Source organism: Saccopteryx leptura, chromosome 8 (genome assembly GCF_036850995.1).
Source record: "Saccopteryx leptura isolate mSacLep1 chromosome 8, mSacLep1_pri_phased_curated, whole genome shotgun sequence".
Taxonomy (NCBI): Eukaryota; Metazoa; Chordata; class Mammalia; order Chiroptera; family Emballonuridae; genus Saccopteryx; species Saccopteryx leptura.
In genome coordinates this window covers 9,855,961-9,878,362 of record NC_089510.1, presented here as the reverse complement: position 1 = coordinate 9,878,362, position 22,402 = coordinate 9,855,961, and the positions used below count along the sequence as shown (strand labels likewise).

At 42.4% G+C, this 22,402-nt stretch overlaps 1 protein-coding gene across 3 annotated transcripts in view; it reads left to right on the top strand.

Annotated features, from left to right (window-relative positions):
* USP25 (ubiquitin specific peptidase 25) overlaps positions 1 to 22,402 on the top strand; it is a 119,773-nt gene that overhangs the window by 22,106 nt on the left and 75,265 nt on the right. For all 3 annotated transcript variants that reach the window (XM_066347318.1, XM_066347317.1, XM_066347319.1), the window contains exons 3-4: positions 1,530 to 1,674; positions 15,614 to 15,737. In XM_066347318.1, coding sequence (XP_066203415.1) covers positions 1,530 to 1,674; positions 15,614 to 15,737 — 269 coding nt within the window. The remainder of the gene's footprint in view (positions 1 to 1,529; positions 1,675 to 15,613; positions 15,738 to 22,402) is intronic.

Below are 22,402 nucleotides of genomic sequence, written 5' to 3'. Positions count from 1 at the left end.
GGCGAGGGGCAGGGGACCCTCTGTAGGAACCCCTTCTCGTGCAGGGTGGTGGGCTGAGGTTCCCAATGCCGATGGCTGCTTTTACGCAAGCGCCATGATTTAGGGTGTACATGGGATGGAAGGTGGGATGGGGTGGAGTGGGAGGAGGAGGGAGATGTAGACAATTTAAATAGGGGTCAAAAGCTTCCATTTTTTTCTTTCCAAGGAAAAATGTAAATTGGCTAACGTTCAACTTAGTATACCTTAAGAAGACTCAACAGCAAGCTATGTGCCACAGATAAAGCACAGATATGTTATGTTGGCTGCATGTTAGGTAGCACCCCATTTCTGCAGAGAGGCACCCGCTAAGTTAAATCGTGTGTGCAGGCGCGTTGGGAAAGATGAGTGAGTGAGAGATGTTTAGGAGCTAGAGCTGGCTTTTCGGGTTTGTTGTTTTTGTATTTTCCTGAAGTGAGAAGTGGGGAGGTAGAGAGAGACTCCCGCATGTGCCCGACTGGGATCCACCCGGCATGCCCACCAGGGGGCGATGCTCTGCTGCAACCAAAGCCATTCTAGCACTTGAGGCGGAGGCCATGGAGCTGTCCTCAGCCCCTGGGCCAACTTTGCTCCAATGGAGCCTTGGCTGCGGGAGGGGAAAGAGAGACAGAGAGGAAGGAGAGGGGGAGGGGTGGAGAAGCAGATGGGCGCTTCTCCTGTGTGCCCTGGCCAGGAATCAAACCCGGGACTTTAAAGCTGTCTTTTAAGCTTGTGGCATATCTGTCTCGGTAGGCCTACACACGGCTTCGATCCTTAGGAACTTGGCTCCGTGAGGCAAAATCAATCATGGAATTTTTGGTTCTGAGCCCTAATTCTTCATTGGTTTCTCAAAGTAATTTATCTTTTAAATGAATATAATCATAATCATCATAATTAGCACATACAGCACTAGTACTATTTATAATTCAGGAAGGGTTGTCGTCTTGTCAGTATTGAGTATTTCTGTGTAGGAGTCTGTGTGTCTCTTTATACTATTAAGCTTCAGAACATTGTGCTGTTGTCTTTCTATGTGCCTTTGACATCTGCTTACATTTGCCTGTAGGTATGTAGTCAGCGTCTATATTAAAGGGAATATCTGTTACTGTCTGTCCTTGTTTGCAGAAGTATTGTTTATAAATATTCTTTTTTTACCCCTTTACATGACGGGCCCCAGAAAACATTATTTTAGTTAGTTCATTGGTTCAAAAGTATGAGTTTGTGATTGCCTTTTGTGAAGCAGATACAAAAGTAGTGGAAAACTAAGGAATTAGTTATAGCATTAATTTTCACATTATATTAGTAGGTTTAACGAATAGAAACAGGAATTACTCTTGATGCTGGTATCCCTTTGTTGACAGTGAATTTGCAGTACAGGATTAGAATCACAATAGTTTCAAAGCTGAAAATGGTTGTGGCTGTTAACTATTAGTTGTTACAGAGAAAATTACATAAGTCATATGAGGAGGTATAGAAATATTTCAAAATGGCTGATGTCTTGTCCTTGGTATTTGAAGGACAGTAATGGGAACTTGGAATTGGCGGTGGCTTTCCTTACTGCGAAGAATGCTAAGACCCCTCAGCAGGAAGAGACCACTTACTACCAGACAGCCCTTCCTGGCAACGACAGATACATCAGCGTGGGAAGCCAGGCAGACACAAGTAAGTTTACTTTCTCTTCCTTCATCTTTTTAATAAGAATGTAAGGAAAATTTCCTTGGGAACGTATTTCTTTGGGTAAGCAAAGGCAAAGGGTGATAAAAGAACCACTTGACATTTGAAAGGAGCATATGTTTTATGAGCAGAATTATATATTTTTTTCCAGTTTAGGGGTGAAAGGTGGTATTTAAGTGAGTTGCCCTTTCACAGAGCATCTCAGACAGTATCGGTTGTTCTGAAATTGGGAACCGCTACAGGACAGGGGCTACTCGTTCAGGGAACAAAGTTTTCTAGAATTTTAAATGGGGACAGTTATTTCTTTTATGGGCTTGAAGGGTTGTTAGAGGCTTTAATATTATTTTTGAAGATAAAATATTATTTCTAATTACCGACGGGTTTGCCATTTAATAAAATTTTTGTTCCCTCAACCACTGCTTCTCCCAAATGAAAGATTTGGGGAAACGATTTATCACCATGTAACAAAATAAACACACATATGCACACAGAGACACACACATACACACACATACATATACATATTGAAAAGTTTACATGAGATTCTGGTTTTTCTTCATAGTATGAAGATGCTTACATAGCAATGAATTTTTAAAAATATGTTCTGTTACCTCCATATATCACTTTGGTATAAAAACTACACTGTATAAAATGTAGGTACAGTATTTACTTTTATGCATTCTGGGTTTGAGAAGGTTGATTACTCAATGGCATTTGTAGTTTATAGACTTCCTCAGAGTCAGGAAGTAACCAGGAGGAGCCCATTCACGTAAGTGTTTCTCGCTATTATTGATTGGTGTGAAACACTGCTTCGTGTTTGTTAATAAAAGACTTTCCTTTCACATTGTTAGGGCCGTCTTTATATTTTGCTTCACAGATGACTTTGGGTTAGGCCACGCGGGGATGTTTCTGTCTCACACAGATAGTAAGGGACGGGAGAAGTTTCACACACCTAAGATAGACCTGGCTTATGTCCACATTCGAGCCGGCCTGCGGTGTGGCCTCTGACTGAATCTCTGACTTTGCTTTCTGCTGTTTCCCTCCTCTCCCTCTGCACTGTGATAATCCGGAATGGCTTCAAGTGCTCCTACACCCGGTGCTGTTGGGTCTCTTTTGTTTTCGCATTTGCTGTTCCTCCTGTCTGGAGTCCCTGCTAGCCTTCCCCTCCAAGCCCGATTTCTTCCGCTGTGAGACTGGGCTCAGGAGCGGCTGGCTCTGGAGTGGGTCCCCTGGCCTCTCGGTTGGACCAAGGGCTTCTCGAGCGCCCGGAGCATACCTTTGTGTTCAAGAGTACTGTGTTATTTTCAACAACGTGTGCCTTTCTTGCTTAGCAAACTGGAGACTTAAGAGGACAAGAGACCGCTGGTGTTCCCACCGTCATACTAGAATGTCGTGGTTTCTCACAAAGTGGTCAGCACTTTTCTGTGTACAGCTGTTCCAAAACCAATGGAAGGGGACAGGCTTGTGCAAGAAAGAGAGAAGAGAGAAGCGATTTTTAAAAGGTGGGAAAGGAGAAGTGTATGCACAGAGAAGGAGTTAGTATGTGAGAAGAACATGCCTTTCAAGGGACTGAGGCTCGGACGGGAGGACAATAAGGTAGAAAAAGGAGAAAGAATGGTTTTGATCGAAGGCAACTGCTTGAAGTGAAGGAAACAGGAAGCTGACTCAGCATGCATGGTTCAGCGTTCCTTAAAAGGATGAAAAGATTTTAGATCGAGGGCTGTGAATTCCTAGTATAGGGGGTAGACTTGGTCACATGACATGGCCTGTATTCAGGCATTCCGGGGAATTAGGATTATAAGAGTATTGTAAACAACAACAAAAAAGTCTTATTTTCTGTGAAAAAGTCAGGAAATACAGTTTAAGCCAGATGTTAAGACCTGGTCAAAAGAAATTGTCAAAGAAATAGTGAAAATGTTAGGGCCAGAAAGGTCTGACTAGGCGCTCTGAGGGAGAAGGCAGCCTGACTTCAGACGGTATGTGTCCCATTTGCTCATAATTCAAATATTTTTGCATATTGTGTAACCCTTGAGAAATATCCACTAAGCAATTTTATATTCCACCTGAGTTGTAGAGATGGAGTTTCTGGTTTCATCTCAACTGACTGACCATTGCATTAAGCAAATTGCTTGCTCTTGTGGGGGTTTTTTTGTTGATAAAATGTGCTGTCCTTCTAACCAGTGCTAGTTCATATTTAATAATTCAGTAATTTGGATAGAGTGTCTGTAACGTTACTTTGAGATGACTGAGGAAAAATGTTGTTGAAATAGGACATAGTGATTGTATTATTAACAATATCCAACTGGGAAAAGTAAGTGATAAGGTAACTAATTCTTTTCCATTTAACACATTTGTAAATATTTTATATACTGTAGTTTTAAGTAGAGCTGCTTTTGGGAAATAGTCTTGATTTAATATGTAAATTTTTTTTTTTTTTTTTTTGTGGCAGAGACAGAGAGAGGGACAGATAGGGACAGACAGGCAGGAAGGGAGAGAGATGAGAAGCATCAGTTCTTCGTTGCAACACCTTAGTTGTTCATTGATTGCTTTCTCATATGTGTCTTGACCAGGGGGCTACAGCAGACTGAGTGACCCCTTGCTCAAGCCAGATAAGCCCACACTCAAGCTAGTGATCTCAAGGTTTCGAACCTGGGTCCTCCACATCCCAGTCTGAAGCTCTATCCACTACACCACCGCCTAGTCAGGCTAATACATAAATTTCATAGTGTCCATTGGAGCAAAGTTGGCCCGGGCGCTGGGGATGGCTGCGTGGCCTCTGCCTCAGGTGCTAGAATGGCTCTGGTTGCAACAGAGCAACGCCCCGGATGGGCAGAGCATCGCCCCCTTGTGGGCATGCCAGGTGGATCCTGGTTGGGCGCATGCGGGAGTCTGTCTGGCTGCCTCCCCGTTTCCAACTTCAGAAAAATGAAAAAACAAAAACAAAACCCCACAAGAATCTGCTGAATGTATGGCATATCTCCTTACTTTCCCAAATTTAAACCATGTACTACAGTGTGTCCGTAAACTCATGGTGCACTTTTGACCGGTCACAGGAAAGCAACAAAAGACGATAGAAATGTGAAATCTGCACCAAATAAAAGGAAAACTCTCCCAGTTTCATACCTATTCAGTGCAGTTCGATGTGGGCTCACGCACAGATTTTTTAGGGCTCCTTAGGTAGCTATCCCGTATAGCCTCTACAGACTTGTCACTGACCGATGGCCTACCAGAACGGGGTTTCTCCACCAAACTGCCGGTTTCCTTCAACTGCTTATCCCACCGAGTAATGTTATTCCTATGTGGTGGCGCTTCGTTATAAACGCGCTGATATTCACGTTGCACTTTGGTCACGGATTCGAATTTAGCGAGCCACAGAACACACTGAACTTTTCTCTGTACCGTCCACATCTTGACTGGCATGGCCGTGGGCTGCTCCACTGTATACACGGTGTTACGTCATCATCTGCACATGCGCACATGCTGCCACAGCATCCTACAGAAACTGGAGGGTTTTCCTTTTATTTGGTGCAGATTTCACATTTCTATCGTCTTTTGTTGCTTTCCTGTGACTAGTCAAAAGTGCACCATGAGTTTACGGACACACTGTAGTACATGGTTTAAATTTGGGAAAGTAAGGAGATATGCCATACATTCAGCAGATTCTTGTGGGGTTTTGTTTTTGTTTTTGTTTTTTTTTCATTTTTCTGAAGTTGGAAACGGGGAGGCAGTTAGACAGACTCCCGCAAGCGCCCGGCCGGGATCCACCTGGCATGCACACAAGGGGGCAATGCTCTGCCCATCCGGGGCGTTGCTCTGTTGCAACCAGAGCCATTCTAGCGCCTCAGGCAGAGGCCACGAAGCCATCCCCAGCGCCTGGGCCAACTTTGCTCCAATGGAGCCTTGGCTGCGGGAGGGGAAGAGAGAGACAGAGAGGAAGGAGAGGGAGAGGGGTGGAGAAGCAGATGGGCGCTTCTCCTGTGTGCCCTGGCCGGGAATCGAACCTGGGACTTCCGCACGCCAGGCTGACGCTCCACCACTGAGCCAACCGGCCAGAGCCCATTCAGCAGATTCTTTAAATTCATATACTATTATTGCTGTGAAGAATTAAAATATTTTATGCAATTTTAATTCCAGGAAAGAGTGCTAAACATGTGGGGAGGAAAGAAATAATTACAAATTAAAACGTATTCAAACGCAGGCCTCTATTGTAGAAAAAATAGCCTGAAGTGCTGAAGGAATGATTAGTAGCAGAGAGATCAGCGTTAGGAAGTTTTCAAGGCTTGTTCTAGATATAAAAACCCTTTCCAGCATTTTCTTAATTTTATGGGAAATACATTGTTATTTGAAAGTTGGCCATAGTTCAGCTTATTTCACTTATTTCTTTCAAATACAGCAGGGGTTTTTCTTTTCTTAATGTTTTATCTTTTTTTTTTTTAAGTATATGTCTGTTGCAGCCAGGGCTAAAGTATAAGCAGAGCCCTGCTAACTTTAAGTGTCATCTATAGCAATGTGGGCAAAACATCTAGGTATATTTTGAAATATGTCAGTAATGCAAAATACATAGTTCTTTGTTGCTCTAAGCTGAAATATAACTAACTGTAGGTCTCTTTTACAAGGGATTAAATACATTGTTTTAGTGACTGGAAAGATTTAGCTTCTGAATGGAGATCCATACCGCCTGCATTTGGGGCTCGTGGAGGCATTTCCGTTCCTGCGTTCCCATGTACATCAAAAGGCAAAGTAGCCTGACCGGGCAGTGGCGTAGTGGATAGAGCCTCGGACTGGGATGCGGAAGACCCAGGTTCAAGACCCCGAGGTCGCCACCTTGAGTGAGGGCTCATCTGGTTTGAGCAAAAGCTCACCAGCTTGGACCCAAGCTCGCTGGCTCGAGCAAGGGGTTACTTGGTCTGCTGAAGGCCCGCGGTCAAGGCTCATATGAGAAAGCAATCAATGAACAACTAAGGTGTTGCAATGCGCAACGAAAAACTAATGATTGATGCCTCTCATCTCCTCGTTCCTGTCTGTCTGTCCCTGTCTATCCCTCTCTCTGACTCTCTCTCTGTCTCTGTAAAAAAAAGAAAAGAAAAGGCAAAGTAAATTATTCCATTTGATTTGAAGAACACATCCTTGGGTTTCTTCATTTAATAGTGAAGAAGTGATTGCATTTTCAGTAGTTAGTGTGACAGTGATTGGCCTTTTCAGGGCATTTTAACCTTTCGTTTTTGAGAGAAAAAGGAAACATTTCACGGAAAGCTTGTCACCTGCATATCAAGAAATTAAGAAGTAGTATATCTACTTGGTATCTTTATATTGCTTCAGTAACATTCCGTACTATAATTAGTACCCTGTTGAATTCTGGGAAAATGTCCAAATCATTTGTAGCAAAAATTTTAGACATTCTTTTTTTTTCATTACTTGGCTCACCTGTCTAGATTGGATATTGTGGGTTTTCAAGATGAGTGCCTCCCACCTCCAGTTTTAATTAGAAATAAAATCACTTTGGAATTTTGCAGTAAAAAATACTGTTGTAGCCTGACCAGGTGGTGGTGCAGTGGGTAGAGCATCGGACTGGGATGCAAATGACCCAGGTTCAAAACCCCGAGGTCGCCAGCTTGAGCACAAGCTCATCAAGCTTGAGTGTGGGATCATAGACATGACCCCATGGTCTCTGGCTTGAGCCCAAAGGTCGCTGGCTTGAGCAAGGGGTCATTCGCTCTGCTGCATACCCCCCCCCCCAGCCCGCCAAGGCACATATGAGAAAGCAATCAGTGAACAACTAAGGAGCTGAAATAAAGAATTGATACGTCTCATCTCTCTCCATTTCTGTCTGTCTGTCCCTGTCCCTCTCTCTGTCTCTGTCACAAAAAATAAATACATACATATATACTGATGCCAAGGGGACTAGGAAACAGTGCAAGATACTGAGACATCGTAGGTGTGCTTATGGTTAGAGATGTTCTGTGGCGTTTCTGTGTCCTGGCAAACTGTTGCAGGTATGATCGTAGAGTGCTGCCCGCTTTGAAATCAAATAGTCATATTCTTTCTTTCATGACCATTCAGTTCTTTTGAACTTTTTAAAAACAGTGTATTCCTCCCAGAACGGGATTGCCACAATTGAGCAGTCACAGTATGGATCAAAAAATGAGAGGGATTTAGGTAGGTAATCTTAATGCAGAACGTGGTGCCACGTGCTGGCCTAAGGCTTTGAGAACCGGGCATTCACGCTAGAATGAGTGTTCAGTGGTTGACACTTCACGCCAGGGGTCCCCAAACTACAGCCCGTGGGCTGCATGCGGCCCCCTGAGGCCATCTATCCAGCCCCGCGGCACTTCCAGAAGGGGCACCTCTTTCATTGGTGGTCAGTGAGAGGAGCATAGTTCCCATTGAAATACTGGTCAGTTTGTTGATTGAAATGTACTTGTTCTTTATTTTAAATATTGTATTTGTTCGGTTTTGTTTTTCTCCTTTAAAATAAGATATGTGCAGTGTGCATAGGGATTTGTTCATAGTTTTTTTTTATAGTCCGGCCCTCCAACAGTCTTGAGAGACAGTGAACTGGCCCCCTGTGTAAATGTTTGGGGACCCCTGCTTCACACCTTGCTGTGGTTCTGTCCTAGAGCTCCAGGCTTGCTCAGGTTGCTGGGCCAGCCTGAAACTGATTGATAGTCTAGTCCTGTCATCCCTGCTGAGGGTCAATCATGTAGATGCAGTGTTATTTTATTAAACAGTGATATGTTCCCCATTCCCCCAATTTGTTAAATAAGTAACTAGAGCTAACCAAAAAAGGCAGTTAAACTTAGATCCCTTTTTCTGTCAAGATTCATCAGATTCATAAAACTAATTTGAAGGTTCGCCAAAAATACAGATTAACCTTAGAAACGAGGTGCTACAGTGAAATGAAGTTCCTTGTGATTGATTGGATGTAATTAGGTTTGCATTCTATTCAACGGGCTCTATAAAATGACTTGTATAACTTTATGAATTTTCTTTAATTTTAGGGTAAAATAATAGTCATGGGCTTTACACATTTTTTTTTTTAACTAATACAGAATGTTAACTTGAATTTTTCTTTTCACATTCCAAGTCGGAAACCATAATAAAATTAATGACTGAACTCAGGAACGGCTCATTTTCTGTTTATTTTCCTTAACAATGCTGCCATTATCATTTTAGCAGCTATTATTAAAAATGGAACAGACCATTTAGCAGCTGAACTGTTCGGTATAGTTACCAATACTCACATAAGGCAATTAAATATAAACACAAATGAAAATTAATTGATATTAAAATTCAATTTTGTTGCACTAGACACATTTTAAATACTCAGCAGTGGTTGTATGTGACGAGTGGCTACTGTATTAGACAGATGATAGTACATTTTCATTACCACAGAGAGTTTTATCGGACATCACTGTTCCAGAGGTCTGCGTTAGCTCAGCAGTGGGCAGACCAGAAAGTAGGAATGTCTTCAGAGAGCTGACTGAGGGCAGAGGAGAATGGGGTGGGAACATTGTTTCCATTGCTCTCCTCCTCCTCTTCAGTCTTCTTTCAACATGATGCCTTATTTTTCTATTTGTCCTTTCATTTACCAGACAGATTTTAGATGGATAAAGCATATGTTCTCAAGTCTTGTAATTAGTTCTACGCTGAAGGTGCCTTACTATTTGTATCTCTGTTCCACAGTCTAATTGTGCGTTTTTATTTGCTTAACCAATATTTGTTGATTGCCTACTATGTATCAGGCAGTTTACTTTTTTAGGCCATTAAAAGAACAGAGTCCCAGTTTACATGGGGAGACAGGCTGCCGCCAGTAAGTCACATCAGGTGGTGGTAAGTCCAGGGGGACACGAGAACAGGGTGAAGGGACAGGGTGACTGCTGTGTGGTTGTACGTCAGGCGTGGGATGACCTGGTGGTCTAGATACAGGGCTGGGCAGGGAGTGCCTCTTGGTTGACATTTCACCCAGATACCTGAGTGAGGTCGGGGGGCGACCCTGGCGGATGTCTGAGGGGAGCACCTCTCAGGGAGGACTCGGAGGTGCCAGGGGGCGTGGCTCAGGGCCAGCGGTGAGGACAGAGCCGGCGGTGGTTGGTGGTGGTTGGAGCAGAGTGCGGGAGGCCTCCTGCTCACCAGCCCTGTGTTCCTGTCTGCCTGTCTCTCTCAAAGGCGCTCCGTTCTTCTGGTGGCCCACTGTTTCTCTTTTTCTTTTTTACAGTTCTTCCTAATTTCCCCAGATGACCATAGTTTGCAATTCTATCCACTTTTGCATGCATATTTTTTTCCCTTCAGTTGCTCCTGCCCTGGTACATATTATGACAGCTCTTCTCAAACTCTTTAACTCCTAACTCCCAAAGCAAAGTTCTGTCTACTGATACCACTCCCCATCTAGAAATTTTTGTTGGTCAGTAAAAATTTGGCTATTAAAAAACAAAAAAAATATTTTCCCCAGGTTTAACCCTATGTAAATAAGGAGAAAAAATGGTAAACCTTTTTCTTTTTCCTTCTAAAATCGAAATCTTTATAAACATTGTAGTTCAATTTGATTATGGGCTAAATTGGCTTTTGTGAACTCATTGTCATTGAATATACTTACTATTTTCATGAGGAGATGAATAATGAGTTTAACAATTGCACACATTTGATATCTAATTTATTGGTAAGTTGACGACTGCCTACGTTTTGGAGTTGGCAGAGAAGTGTTTAGTAAAGTTTTACTCAAAGCATAATTCTTTGAAAGTGAAAGATCCATTAAGGTGAATGTTACGTTTTTGTATATCTATTTCTGACTTTATGGAAAAATGTTTCAGTTTGGTCAATCATGAAAATGTTGGAGGTTACAATTTATAGGCTTTTGTAATGTGATTTCTACAGTGTTATTCAACTAACACCTGAATTTGGTTCACACTAATACTACAGCGTTAGTCAAAACAAAGTTTAGTGTTTACCAAGAGCTCCCTGACACATATATAAAAATATCCATAATACTTTGATATTTGGATGAAACTGTTACAAAGGCTAAATTTTTATAATTGACTTTTGCCAATTAGAAATAGTTTATAGCCAAGCTTAGTGTCTGTTCTCTTTGAGTGTGAGCATATCAGAAAACCACAGAGGGCTAGTTTTCATTGTGAAATTGATAGTTCATTACATCTTTTATGGAAACTGTCCCACTAAACCCAGAAAAAGAAATTTCGGTTTAACCATTCTGTTGAGGGAACATTTTTTCTTAATATCTGATCTTCTATACATTTGGCATATGAGTAGCTTTAATAATAGTCATCTTTCAGGATTGTGGTATTGTATTAAAGTATCCTATAGAAAGAAGAAGCTTTAGAAAGTAATGGGAACACAGTGAAGAAAATTATTGGAGTCATTTTGAAACTACGAGAATAAATAAACCGTCATCATTGCTAAAGAGAAGGAAATCCCAGCTCTTTAGTTGAAGACCAATAGTTTCTGGTCAGCCAGACTTTCTTGCATTAACAATTGCTACTGCTTATTTCTCTCTCTGCTCGGACTCAGTCCTTCTGACACCAGATGTATGAGTTATATATAATTCAGTTCAATTCAATTCTGAAGCAACGTGAAGTTAGGATCAGATGCCCCAGGCTCAGAGCCCAGTGTTACAAGACCGCCACCACTTTAGACGCCATCGCAAGGTTGTGAGTCCCCAGCTTACCCACACTTCTGTCTGATGTGGCTACACACTGGGGGTTCTCACAGTTCCCTACCCACGTTTGAGAGTTTGCTCTAACGGCCCACAGAACTCGGGAAGACACTTGTGTTCACTGGTTCATCATATACCATAGGATATGGTGAAGGGTACGGATGAACAGCCAGGTGCAGAGATGGTACCCGGGTCAAGGTCTGGAGGGGCCCCGAGCACAGCAGCGTCTGGCTTGTGGAGCTGGGGTGCACCGCCCTCCCAGCGTGGGGCTGGTGTTCCACACCCACCCAGGAGCTCTCCACACCCTGTACCGTAGGGTGTTTTTGGAGGCTTCGTCACAAAGGCAGGATTGATTAACTTAATCTTCAGGCCTTCTCTCTTTCCCAGAGGGTGGGAGGTGGGGCTCCTAGTTCCCAGCTTCTCAGTAGGGCGTGGGCTAGTGACCAGTGCCCATCCCGAAGCTGTCTATGAGCCCATCCTTGGAGCCACCTCACTAGAACAAAAGGTGCCCCCCCCCCGGAAATTCCAAGGGATTTAGGAGCTCTGTGTCAGTACCAGGGTCAGAGACCAGATATTAGAACAGAAGTTGCTCCTAGCCTCTTTATCACTGACCTCGCTATTTGAATGGATTGTTGACCCTCTGTGGGATTTTATTCTAACACCATGCATTGGTGATCTGGAAAATATATAGTTCCTTTCAGATATCAGAAGAATCTCTACATTATAAAACAAAGTGAAATTGTTCATGTCACTTGATTTCATCGGAAAAGCTTTTAAGAACTGGGAAGGCAGTAAGTTCCTCATGGTGGAAACAAGTTGAACAAAGTTCCAGTTTTTGCTTGGAAATTCCATCCTTGGCAGCCGATCCTCTTTATTTGTTCTCCGCCAGGTGACGGGCTCACCGTGTTTACTTTTGAGAGAATGTCTGCCACATACTGACGTGTGAACGCTTGTAGTTGGCAGTTTGCCGGCGGGCTTTCAAGTAAAATAGCGTTCCTGGTAAACCCGCCGGCCCAGCCGGCCGCGCGGATGCCGCGCTGGCGTTGGCTTTTCCGATGCAGCGTGTTTGGGACACGCGGCGGAAGCCTTTCCTCTTCTGTCACAGAGTAAAGCTCGTGTGTGACAGTGTTTCAGAGTTGATGAAGTTTTGCCCCTTTTTGAGCAGTGAGGGTGTAGTTGTGAGTAATACGGTGAGTCACACACACGACTCGATTCCGCTGCTGGGTCTGTGCGACGATGTCTTAGGCGCTGTTACTCTTGCATCCTCCGTGCAGATGTGGCCACAGTAAAGCAGGCAGACAGCACGGCGGTGTTGTGATGAGACTGTTGTTTTTACGTAGGGAACCCCCTTTTCTCACAGGGTTGTGGGGATCCCCGAGGACCCTCAGCCCGCACTTGGAGAGCTGCTAGTATGTAGGAGAGACCACGTGACTCACTAGTAGTTCGACACTAAAATTGAAGCCTGTCGGCGTTCTTCATTCTTCCCGGGTGAACCTTCCTTTGCACAACCGCAGAGATCTCATTTATGGAACAGGGTTCAAAGCAGCTTGCCTTGTTGCCGTTTGCTTCTTTTGTTGCGTGAGTGACCATCGATCAGTCGTGAAAAGCTCTCAGTGTACGTTGCTGCTATTGCTAATGGAGCTTTCTGCTCTAGCCCGTTCGGTTTTCTCGTCAGTCGTGAAATAGTAAACACTCGTGATCGTGTCAAAGGAATTTTAAAACAGGGGTTTCGGTCCTTCAGAAACCTTGGGGAGGCCAGCAGGCGGGGTTCCTGAAAGGACTCGCAGGGTCTGGCCGGAGTCCGGTCCGCCGGCCAGGCTGCTCCCTTGGCCACCGTCAGGACGGTGCTGAATCGGGACGCTGCCTCCGGGTGGCCGAGCTCGACATGGTCATGCCTCTGTGGCCGCAGCCCCGGGAACGGCCCCGGGAACGGGCAGCCAGCGGTAGGTGAGCGCCACCAAGCTAGGTCTGGACATTGGCATGCAGAGTCTCGCTGCCACTTCTCTGTCTCGTGACATCCCGTAAACTGGAAACGGGACAACTGGACGCTGGAATGCCACTGGGAAACCACCCCCATCTGTCACTGCTGCCGGAGGAACCGGCCACAAGCAGCAGGACTGTGGCTCCCCCCGCCCATCTCTGCCTTCCGAATCTCACGTTAGTGCCTCCAGCGGGTAGAACCTAAATACTGGACCCAGAACGCGAACCGCAGGTGAACTGGGAGGAGAGGTTTGATGGCTGTGGTCCTTCCAGCTTCTGCCGCCGAAGAGAGCAAGCACACTCAGGGGCTGGAAGAAAGGACCCTGAGGGCTCGTTGGTCTGAGCCCCGCGACCTGCTTGGCCTCGCCGCTTCTCTGTGCTTTCCTCCTGGTTTCCTTTCCTTCCGCTGTTCTCTCTCTACTCACCCAGAGTCACAGCCGTTCCTTAGTGACTCGTGTTTACAGGCCGGTTCACGCCTTTCTAGTCCTGCCTTTGTCTGCACCGGTATCTAAACTGGACGGGAAGGCTACACCCGGTGACAGCCAGGCCCAGCTGTGGTCTCGGGCTCCAGCGGACTCAGACTGGGTGAGGCCCCCCGTAGGAGACCCGGGCCTGCTGGTGCATGTGGGCACACGCCACCATTTCCGCTACCTTGCTGTATAACTGTTCCACATTTTACGTGATGGAATATTTTTATCCTACTCATTACATTTTTGTGAGATTATACCAAGAACAATTTAAAAAAAAACATGGGTAGCAATAGAAGTAGATTTTCAAAACTGTCAGTATACATTATTTTTTTTCTCACTAATATGGGAAGATACTCTTTTTCAGTATCTATAAAAACCCTTTCGGACGTGCAATACGGGTACCTCGATGCCAATGCCCTGTCCCTTTTTGTTTGTTTCTCTCTTGTAAAATTCCAGGATCACAGAGAAAAAATTAATTTTTTAACATGTCTCATATACAAATAAACAGAATACAAAACTTGTCTAAAATATCAGTAAGCATAATCCCAATCACACAAAGATGAGGTGATAACAGCTATACTTTCTCATGATGATGGGAGTATTAATTGGCATCGTTTGGATTAAGGAAATTGACCAGTTTACATTGGCAAATTGGATTAAACAGTTTTTTTTCTAAAAAGGGTAAAGATTATAGCCTTTATTTTTTGGATAAAAATACTTACCACGTCAAGACTTTTTTTTGTTGTTACAAAAGAATATTTCTTTTTGTGAAGTGAAATTTTTGGGCCCAGCCCGGTGGCTCAGTGGATAAAGCATTGGTGCAGCATATGGACATTACAGGTTCAGTTCTCAATCAGAGCACACATGAGAAGCAACCATCTGCTTCTTCCCCCTCCCCTCTTCTCCTTCTCTCTCTCTTCCCCTTTCGCAGTCAGTGGCTCAGTTGATTTGAACGTCAGCCCCAGGCGCTGAGGATAGCTCTGGCCAACCGCATCAGCCTCAGGCACTAAAAATAGCTTGATACTGAGCATTGATCCCAGATGGCAGTTGCCAGGTGAATCCCAGTTGGGGCACATACAGGAATCTGTCTCACTATCTTGGCTTCTCTCACCTAAAAAGAGAGAGAGAGAGAGAAATGAAATTTTTTGTTAAATTTAAAGGACTGCATGTTTATTAAATACTTTAAGGTACAGAAGTGCTTAATTTAAAAAGTAAAAGATGCTATGCTTCCTCCTCCCTTTGCCCTCCTCCTCAAAATTAATCACTGTTAACAGTTTGGTGCATACTTCCAGACTTTGAAAAATGTATATATAAACACACACGCACACACTCACATACATATACGAACATACATACAGACAGTTTCTGAAACATAATTTTTGAGAACTTAGTTGTTAATTATTATACTATGATAGGTAATATCTAGGGGGTTGTATGGATGAACTCTATAGTGTGTGTGTGGTGGGTTAACTTAGGAAAGCATAAATGTAAAGCTTGATAGTTGATTTTGATTCTTGTCGGTAAAGAAACCACTAGCTTTTAAATCAGAGACTTTGTAGTAAATATTGAGATTCTTCTGCAGTGAAAACTACGCTTTTCCTGCGTTGGGTATATTTGAGAGAAGAACATTAAGTTCTGAAGTATATCCATTTAGAATTGGTTTTCATTCTCTTCAGGGAGGCTCTCTGACAGAATTAAGTCGGTGCCGACTTTGGTTTGAAAGGGTATACTGGTTATAAGACTCCGTGATAAGAATGACCTTTCCTTTTGTTTGACTTTTAATTTTGAGTAAGCTAGTTTTGCTTTTCAGATGTGATTGATCTCACTGGAGATGATAAAGATGATCTTCAGAGAGCAATTGCCTTGAGTTTGGCGGAATCAAACAGGGCATTCAGGGAGACTGGAATAACTGATGAGGAGCAAGCCATTAGCAGGTAACAACATCCTTTGTATAAAGTAGATATAAGTACTGCTTGCACTAGAAATAATAATTGGCTTTAATTTCAAGAGACACAGAGATATACTTTGTTAATCTAAATAAACGATTACTATATTTCAGTATTGTGTTTATATTTTATGTAACCGACATTTTCATATTCTAGTTCCGATGGCATCGGAAGCTAAGATTTTAGGATTTGAATTGGCTTTATGGAGCATTCATGTAGGTGTATATTTTAATATGTCTTTGATATTTTTCCCCCAATCCCTTTTTCAGACACTGTCCAATTAAATTTGTAGTCATTAGTACATGGAGTCAGCAAACCTTTTCTGTAAAGGGCCCGTGGTAACTATTTTAGGCTTTGTTGACTATGTGGTGTCTGTCACAGTTTCTTCACTTGGGTGCTATAATGCGAAGGCAGCACGAATCATACAGAATTTAAAGAGTTCCAATAAATCTTGAATTACCAAAACAGGCTTCCAGCTGGATTTGGCTTATGGTCCCTAGTTTGCCAGTCTCTGAGCTATAGTGTGATGGTATATGTAATGTTTTTGTTTTGTTTTTTTAATTGGCAAGATCCCCAAGATGTGCGATGGAATGCACCTTTTGATTTACTAGCCACTGAAATTCTTTTTTAGTTTGAAACAATTTGATTTACCAAAGAATCAAATGAGTAAATTTGATTATATCACACAACAATGCCGATTTAAAAAAAAAAAATTATTTAAATTGTAACTAAATCTAAACCACTCTTTGGAGGCATTGGTAACTCTCTTACTGCAGAAGAAATTTATCTTTAATGAAGTTAAATGGTTTTCCAAAGGCACACAGCTGAGATGGGTCTTATGACTCCAGCGTTCTATTCCCTGTGAACAGGTGGGAGGCAGGACATACCAGCTTTCTCAGATAATTTCCCTTGGTATAGAATCAGTACTTCAGTGTACTTCTTCCTTAATGATCTAAAAGTCCCATATAGCTGGAGACGTCTCAAAGTGCTATGTATATGCTACGCACATAAGTTTTCTTAGTAATGCTTTTAAATATCGTTTACTGTTACTTTGTAAGACATTATATTAAGATGGAGAGACCATGCTGCTCACAAAAATTAGGAGATATTTTAAAATGAAGATGAAGCAATAAAAAAAGCATTTATTATTATTATTATTAAACAAGAACATCAGAAAAGCAAACAATAAGTCAAAGAAAGTCGTTCGAAATGAGATGCAAAACCAACTTTGATTTCATTGGTGAAAACGCACTGTACAAAAGGCTGAGAGTCCTGGAGTGTCTGCACGTTCCCTGGTCCCCTCATTTTTGTGAGCCGTGTAATTAAAACTCATCACCTTCTTTAGTATGGCTAATGTCATTTAATGCCGGTAGTTTAAAATGGAAACCGAAATGCATAGGCCATCTTTAGATATTTTAGACTTACTTTGTAAAGGATTTGGAGAAATTATAAAATTAGCTTTTGTCTTCAAAAAAAAAAATAGATTGAAATAAAATAATTGTCTTGAATAATTATAAAACCTGACAGTACTTCAGCTTTGATAAAAAATGTTTTTACACATGAGATGCATGAGTTGGATTTCATATTTAAGAGGAGTAATGATCTGTTATTTGGAAAAGAGGTTGTAAAAGAGGATCAGCAGTTGTATGTCAAGTGTTTTCTAATTTTAAAATTATATGTATTAAATAACAAAAAGTAAAATAACTTAAAATGTAGAGGATGAAGACTATTTCTAATCTGTTATTAAGTTCAACCTCTATGTTATATATTGTTTTAGATACTTGTTTTTGTCCAAATGGAAAAAAGATTTCTGAATACAATTCTCTTTTTTTTTGTCTTTTATTTTTTTAATGTACTTTTAAAATAGTAAACATTTTCTGAACATTTTTATTGCAGATAGCATTACAAAGATTTGAAATAGTGTAATTTTACAGAAAATGATACTCTGTAGAAGTAAAAGGTCATTAATTTACTATTGCAAAATGTCATTCTTTTCTTGGTATGTGTAGATTTTATAATTTAGAGTTTAAAATGTTAAATGCGAAATGTACAGTGAATAAGCGTGCTTCGGGAAAAAGGGAATGTGAGAATATTAGCTAAACTTTTGGCAGAGATATATTTATTCCTACAGTTTTATTAAAACTAAGACAAGTTCAAAAGGGAAAGTGGTGCAAAATTTTAATGGGAAAAAATTCTATATCATGCTTAAACTAAATATGACTGTTTATTATCCAAATTTGATAACATTTTCCCAAATTAAATTATAGAATCATTTGTTTATATTTCAGTAGACATACAGGATAGGGCAGAAGTACGTTTACAGTGAATATGCAACAGACTTCATTCTTGAATTCTTTATTATTTTATTATTTTTCCTATGAACAAGTGTGAACCTACTTTTGTCCCATCCTGTACTTTCAGATGAGTTCACACATTTGGAATACTGCATTATTGTATACAGTTAGATGAGGTAAAGCCAGTGTTTTTACATTTTGTAATTCTGTCTTTAGGCACTTGTAGGTTTCATAGTCTGAGCTGTTAAGTTGAACATTTTTCTTTTTTTTAAATATTTTTCCAAAGTTAGTAGTGGAAAGGCAGTTAGACAGACTCCCGCATGCCCCAACCGGGATCCACCCGGCATGCCCACCAGCAGGCGATTGTACATGGATTTACAATCCATTTCCTACCGCACATGTTCATGGTTGCAGGTGGCTGGAGCCAATCACAGCTGTCCTCCGGGACAACACCAGATTGTTATTGGATAATGTGTAACGTACACGGGTTGTTGTACGGCTCTCATGGAGTTACATTTTAAAATATGTGGCTTTCATGGCTCTCTCAGCCAAAAAGGTTCCCAACCCCTGACATAGAGTATGCATAGTTGAAATTTGCTAAGAGACGACATTGTGACTGGTTTGGGTCTATGGCATATTTATTACAAAAATGACTTTGACCTAGTTTGGTGGGCTAGGTTCTGGTTACACTTGTAAAAAAGAACACCCCTCCAGCTGTTCCAAGAACTATGGAAGACTAAGATACGTTTTCTAGTGGAAGCTAACAGAATGTGTTGTTCCTGTTGGGTATAAAATTTATTAAGATCTTTTTTAAAGCATTACAGAATTGTTAAGGTAGTAAAGACTAAAAACAAAATGAAAGAACCAACTCCAAACCGGAAGTTTGGAACACAGAAGGGCACTTTTTGACATGATGAATTTGCTTGTGTGTCTAAACTACAACTTCAGTTAGTATATCCTTTTAGAATGTGGGAAAAAGAAGTCTCAGGCCATTGTCTGTGTAAGGTGAGGCACTTTACCAGGAGCTCATTCCCCTCATTAAATGGCTGTGCCAGTGGATGGCATATTCACACTAAAGGTAAATGAGAATCACCGCCCCATTCAAAACCCACTGGCACACTACAAGGACACTTCCTTGGCCCTGAGGGGTGCTGTTGTAGGTCATGGGACTTGCCCCTGAGGAGTTACATCATGGTTTTAAAACTGAAATCTGTGTCACTTTGATGGTCCAATAAATCTTAACTTGGGGATTTAGTTTTAAAAGGTATTGGATTTGTGCTGTGTCGAGTTCCTGACAGAATCAAAAATACATCTCTACTTAAGAAGGCGTCTTTATCTTTGGCCTCCGTGAACCCCCGTCAGTAACTTTCAAAGCTCTATAAGCCCCACCAGTCAAAATTATCAAGCATGCCTTGAAAAACAGTTACTGTGAGAATGAGCAAAAATTATAGGCAGCAAAAACGCACCATTTGTTTAGATATTGTGTGATTGATAGAATTGTGCTTTAGCTTCTAAAGGAAATAAGAAATGCTTGAGAATATGACTTAACACATTTGAAAAAAACTGAAAATATCTTTTGGAAATAAAAATTAAAATTACTAAAAAAAAAAAAAAAAGATACAACTCAGTTTAATAGCAGATTAGAAATAGCTAAAGAGCTAAAGAAAATATTAGTAGGTTAGAAGATACATAAAAAGAAAATATCCACCCTGGCCAGTTGGCTCACAGGTAGAGCATCAGCCGGCTTGTGGAAGTCCCAGGTTCAATTCCGGGTCAGAGCACACAGGAGAAATGGCCCTCTGCTTCTCCACCCCTCCCCCTTCTCTCTCTCTCCCTCTTTCTTTCTCTCTCTCTCTCTCTCTCTCTCTTTCTTCACCTCCCACAGCCATGGCTTGAATGGTTTGAGCAAGTTGGCCCCAGGCTCTAAGGATGACTCCATGGCCTCACCTCAGGTACTAAAATAGCTCGGTTGCCTCAGCAACAAAGCAGTGGCCCCAGGTGGGCAGAGCTTAGGGGGCCCATAGGGGGCTTGCCTGGTAGACCTTGGTGGAGGCACATGCGGGAGTCGATCTCTCTGCCTCCTTGCCGCTCACTTAAAAAAAAATTATGAAAATAAAAGAAAACATCCAATCTGCAGCAGTTAACACGATGAGAAAAGGTTGCAAGATATGGAAAATAAACTGGGTAGGGCTAATGTACATTAATTGGTTTTCTAGGAGAGGAGAGAGTGGGGCAGAGGCAGAGGTAGTCACTGAGAGTTTTTAGACGTGAAAAGAAAACCTGTAATTTTCACAAAGCCCAACAAATCCCAATCGTGAAAATTCAAAGAAACCAACACTGAGACTCATTATAGTGATGATACTCCAGAACACTTAAGACTGAGAAAATCTTAAAAGTAGTTAGAGAAGAAAGGTGGAATTATCCTAAAAACAGTGACAGTGAAAGTGACAAATGACAGTGCTATTAAGACATAGGAAAATAGGGACGTGATTTCCAGTGAATGGAAACAAAACCGCCAGCATTCTGTGCTCAGTGAACTGTGGGGCGGTCTCACCACGGCATTGTTTTTGTGAGCGAGACTTCGTGGGCAGTTCTGCAAGACAAGGATTGTTGATGTCTCTCCTATTCCCATTGTGTCCCCTCATCCAGAAATGGGGTTCTTGTACTGCCTCCACTGCTACAGAGTCAGCAGTTACAATGTCATCCTTTTTCAAGTTTCCTGCTTGCACCCTGCCTTTCGTTCAGAAGATCAGGCACAAGAGGAATAAAGGCACTTTTATTCAGTTACAGGGACCAGTTGTGCCTCCCACTTTGGCCACCACGGGCCACCGTAGAGGAACTGGATGAGGGGTGGACTCAACCCAGTGGCTGTTATCTCTGTATGTGAGGACCATCTAGTCCAACAAGGACACCCAGGTGTCTGAACTGGGGTTACCTGGAGCCACCGGGAGGGTTTACCAACCAGGACAGCCTAGAGTTGCCATTCAAGGATTGAAAAAGCATCATGCCCAGGAATGGGTGGGGTGGAATTCTGAATTTGCAAAACAGGTCTCTGTTTCATCCTGATCGTCACCTGAGAAGCAGTTGCTAGGGGACGGCCTTAAGAAGGCGTGCGGAACAGGAGCGGGTGAGAGAGGCCATTGTAAATTTGTTTAAGCTGATTTGGAAGGCTCGGTGGTACCAGATGCCCATGGGTAACAGGAAGCATGGAAGGCCCATCGAATATTTTGAGTATTGTTCTATTTTTAAGTGTTTTATGATAAAATGTGCTCTATTGTCAGATGACAGATGGTTTCTAAAGGTTGCAAATACGAAACAAGTTAGTTTCAGGGGCCACCAGGGTGTGGCTGGAGTGGGCTGGTCAGTCTTGAACAGCAGTCCTCTAGCTAGAAGAAGTGTCAGCAACTGTGCAGGGCCACTGAGAGTCCTACGACGGTCAGAGGGGTGGAGGAGGTAGAGGGCTCAAAAGTCCAGTGAGGCCAGTCTGCCCACAGAGGAGCAGGTCAGCTTTTGGCAGGAGTCCTCTGTCCAGCATGCAGTGGTGGCCTTGTGTCAGAAACCTCCAGTCCCCCAGTTCGTACTCAGTGTGTGGTTGTGGGCGTGTTGCCACGCCCAGTAGGACGGTAGGTTGCAGCAGTGGTGGCCGTCTGGCAGGCGCAGGCTTGAGGAGTCATCTCATTAGAGACCAGGCCCCACTTGGCCTCCCCATGGCTAAAATTACAAAGACCGATAAATAACAAGTGTGGGTGAGCACTACAGCAACAAGAACTGTCATATGCTGGCGGTAGAAATGTGTAGTGGTGGCAACACTTTGGAAAACTTGAAATTTCTAATGAATTTCAACATGAACGATGCTAGGACTTAGCACGGCCACTCCCAGGTGTAGACCTTTGAGAAAGCTTTCGAGTGCATGGTAGTTTTATTAATAATAAAAACTGTAAAAAAACAAAACACCCCAAATAGTCAGAAGAGGAGAATAATAAACAAACAGTGGTGGTGTATGCACTCGGTGGAACACCGAACAGTATTGGAAAACAGTTGTTCCCTGTGGTGCCCGCAAGAATGCAGGAAGCCTTAGCGCACCGGGCTGAGTGGAAGAAGCCGGTCAGAGAAGAAGGCGTGGTGGGCGTGGTTCCACATGGGTGTGCACATACGTAAAAAATGTCACTGATCTGTATGTTTAAGATTTGTATTTCTGACATATAAATTATTTCTCCATAAAGTATTCTTACCAAGAAAAAAAGAATATATTTAGTTATGTTAATTGATAACCAGTATATACAAAAATTATAACTTGATATATAAGAATGCGTGAGAAGGTAGTGTAAGAATGAGACGGCACTCGATCACCAGGTGTGC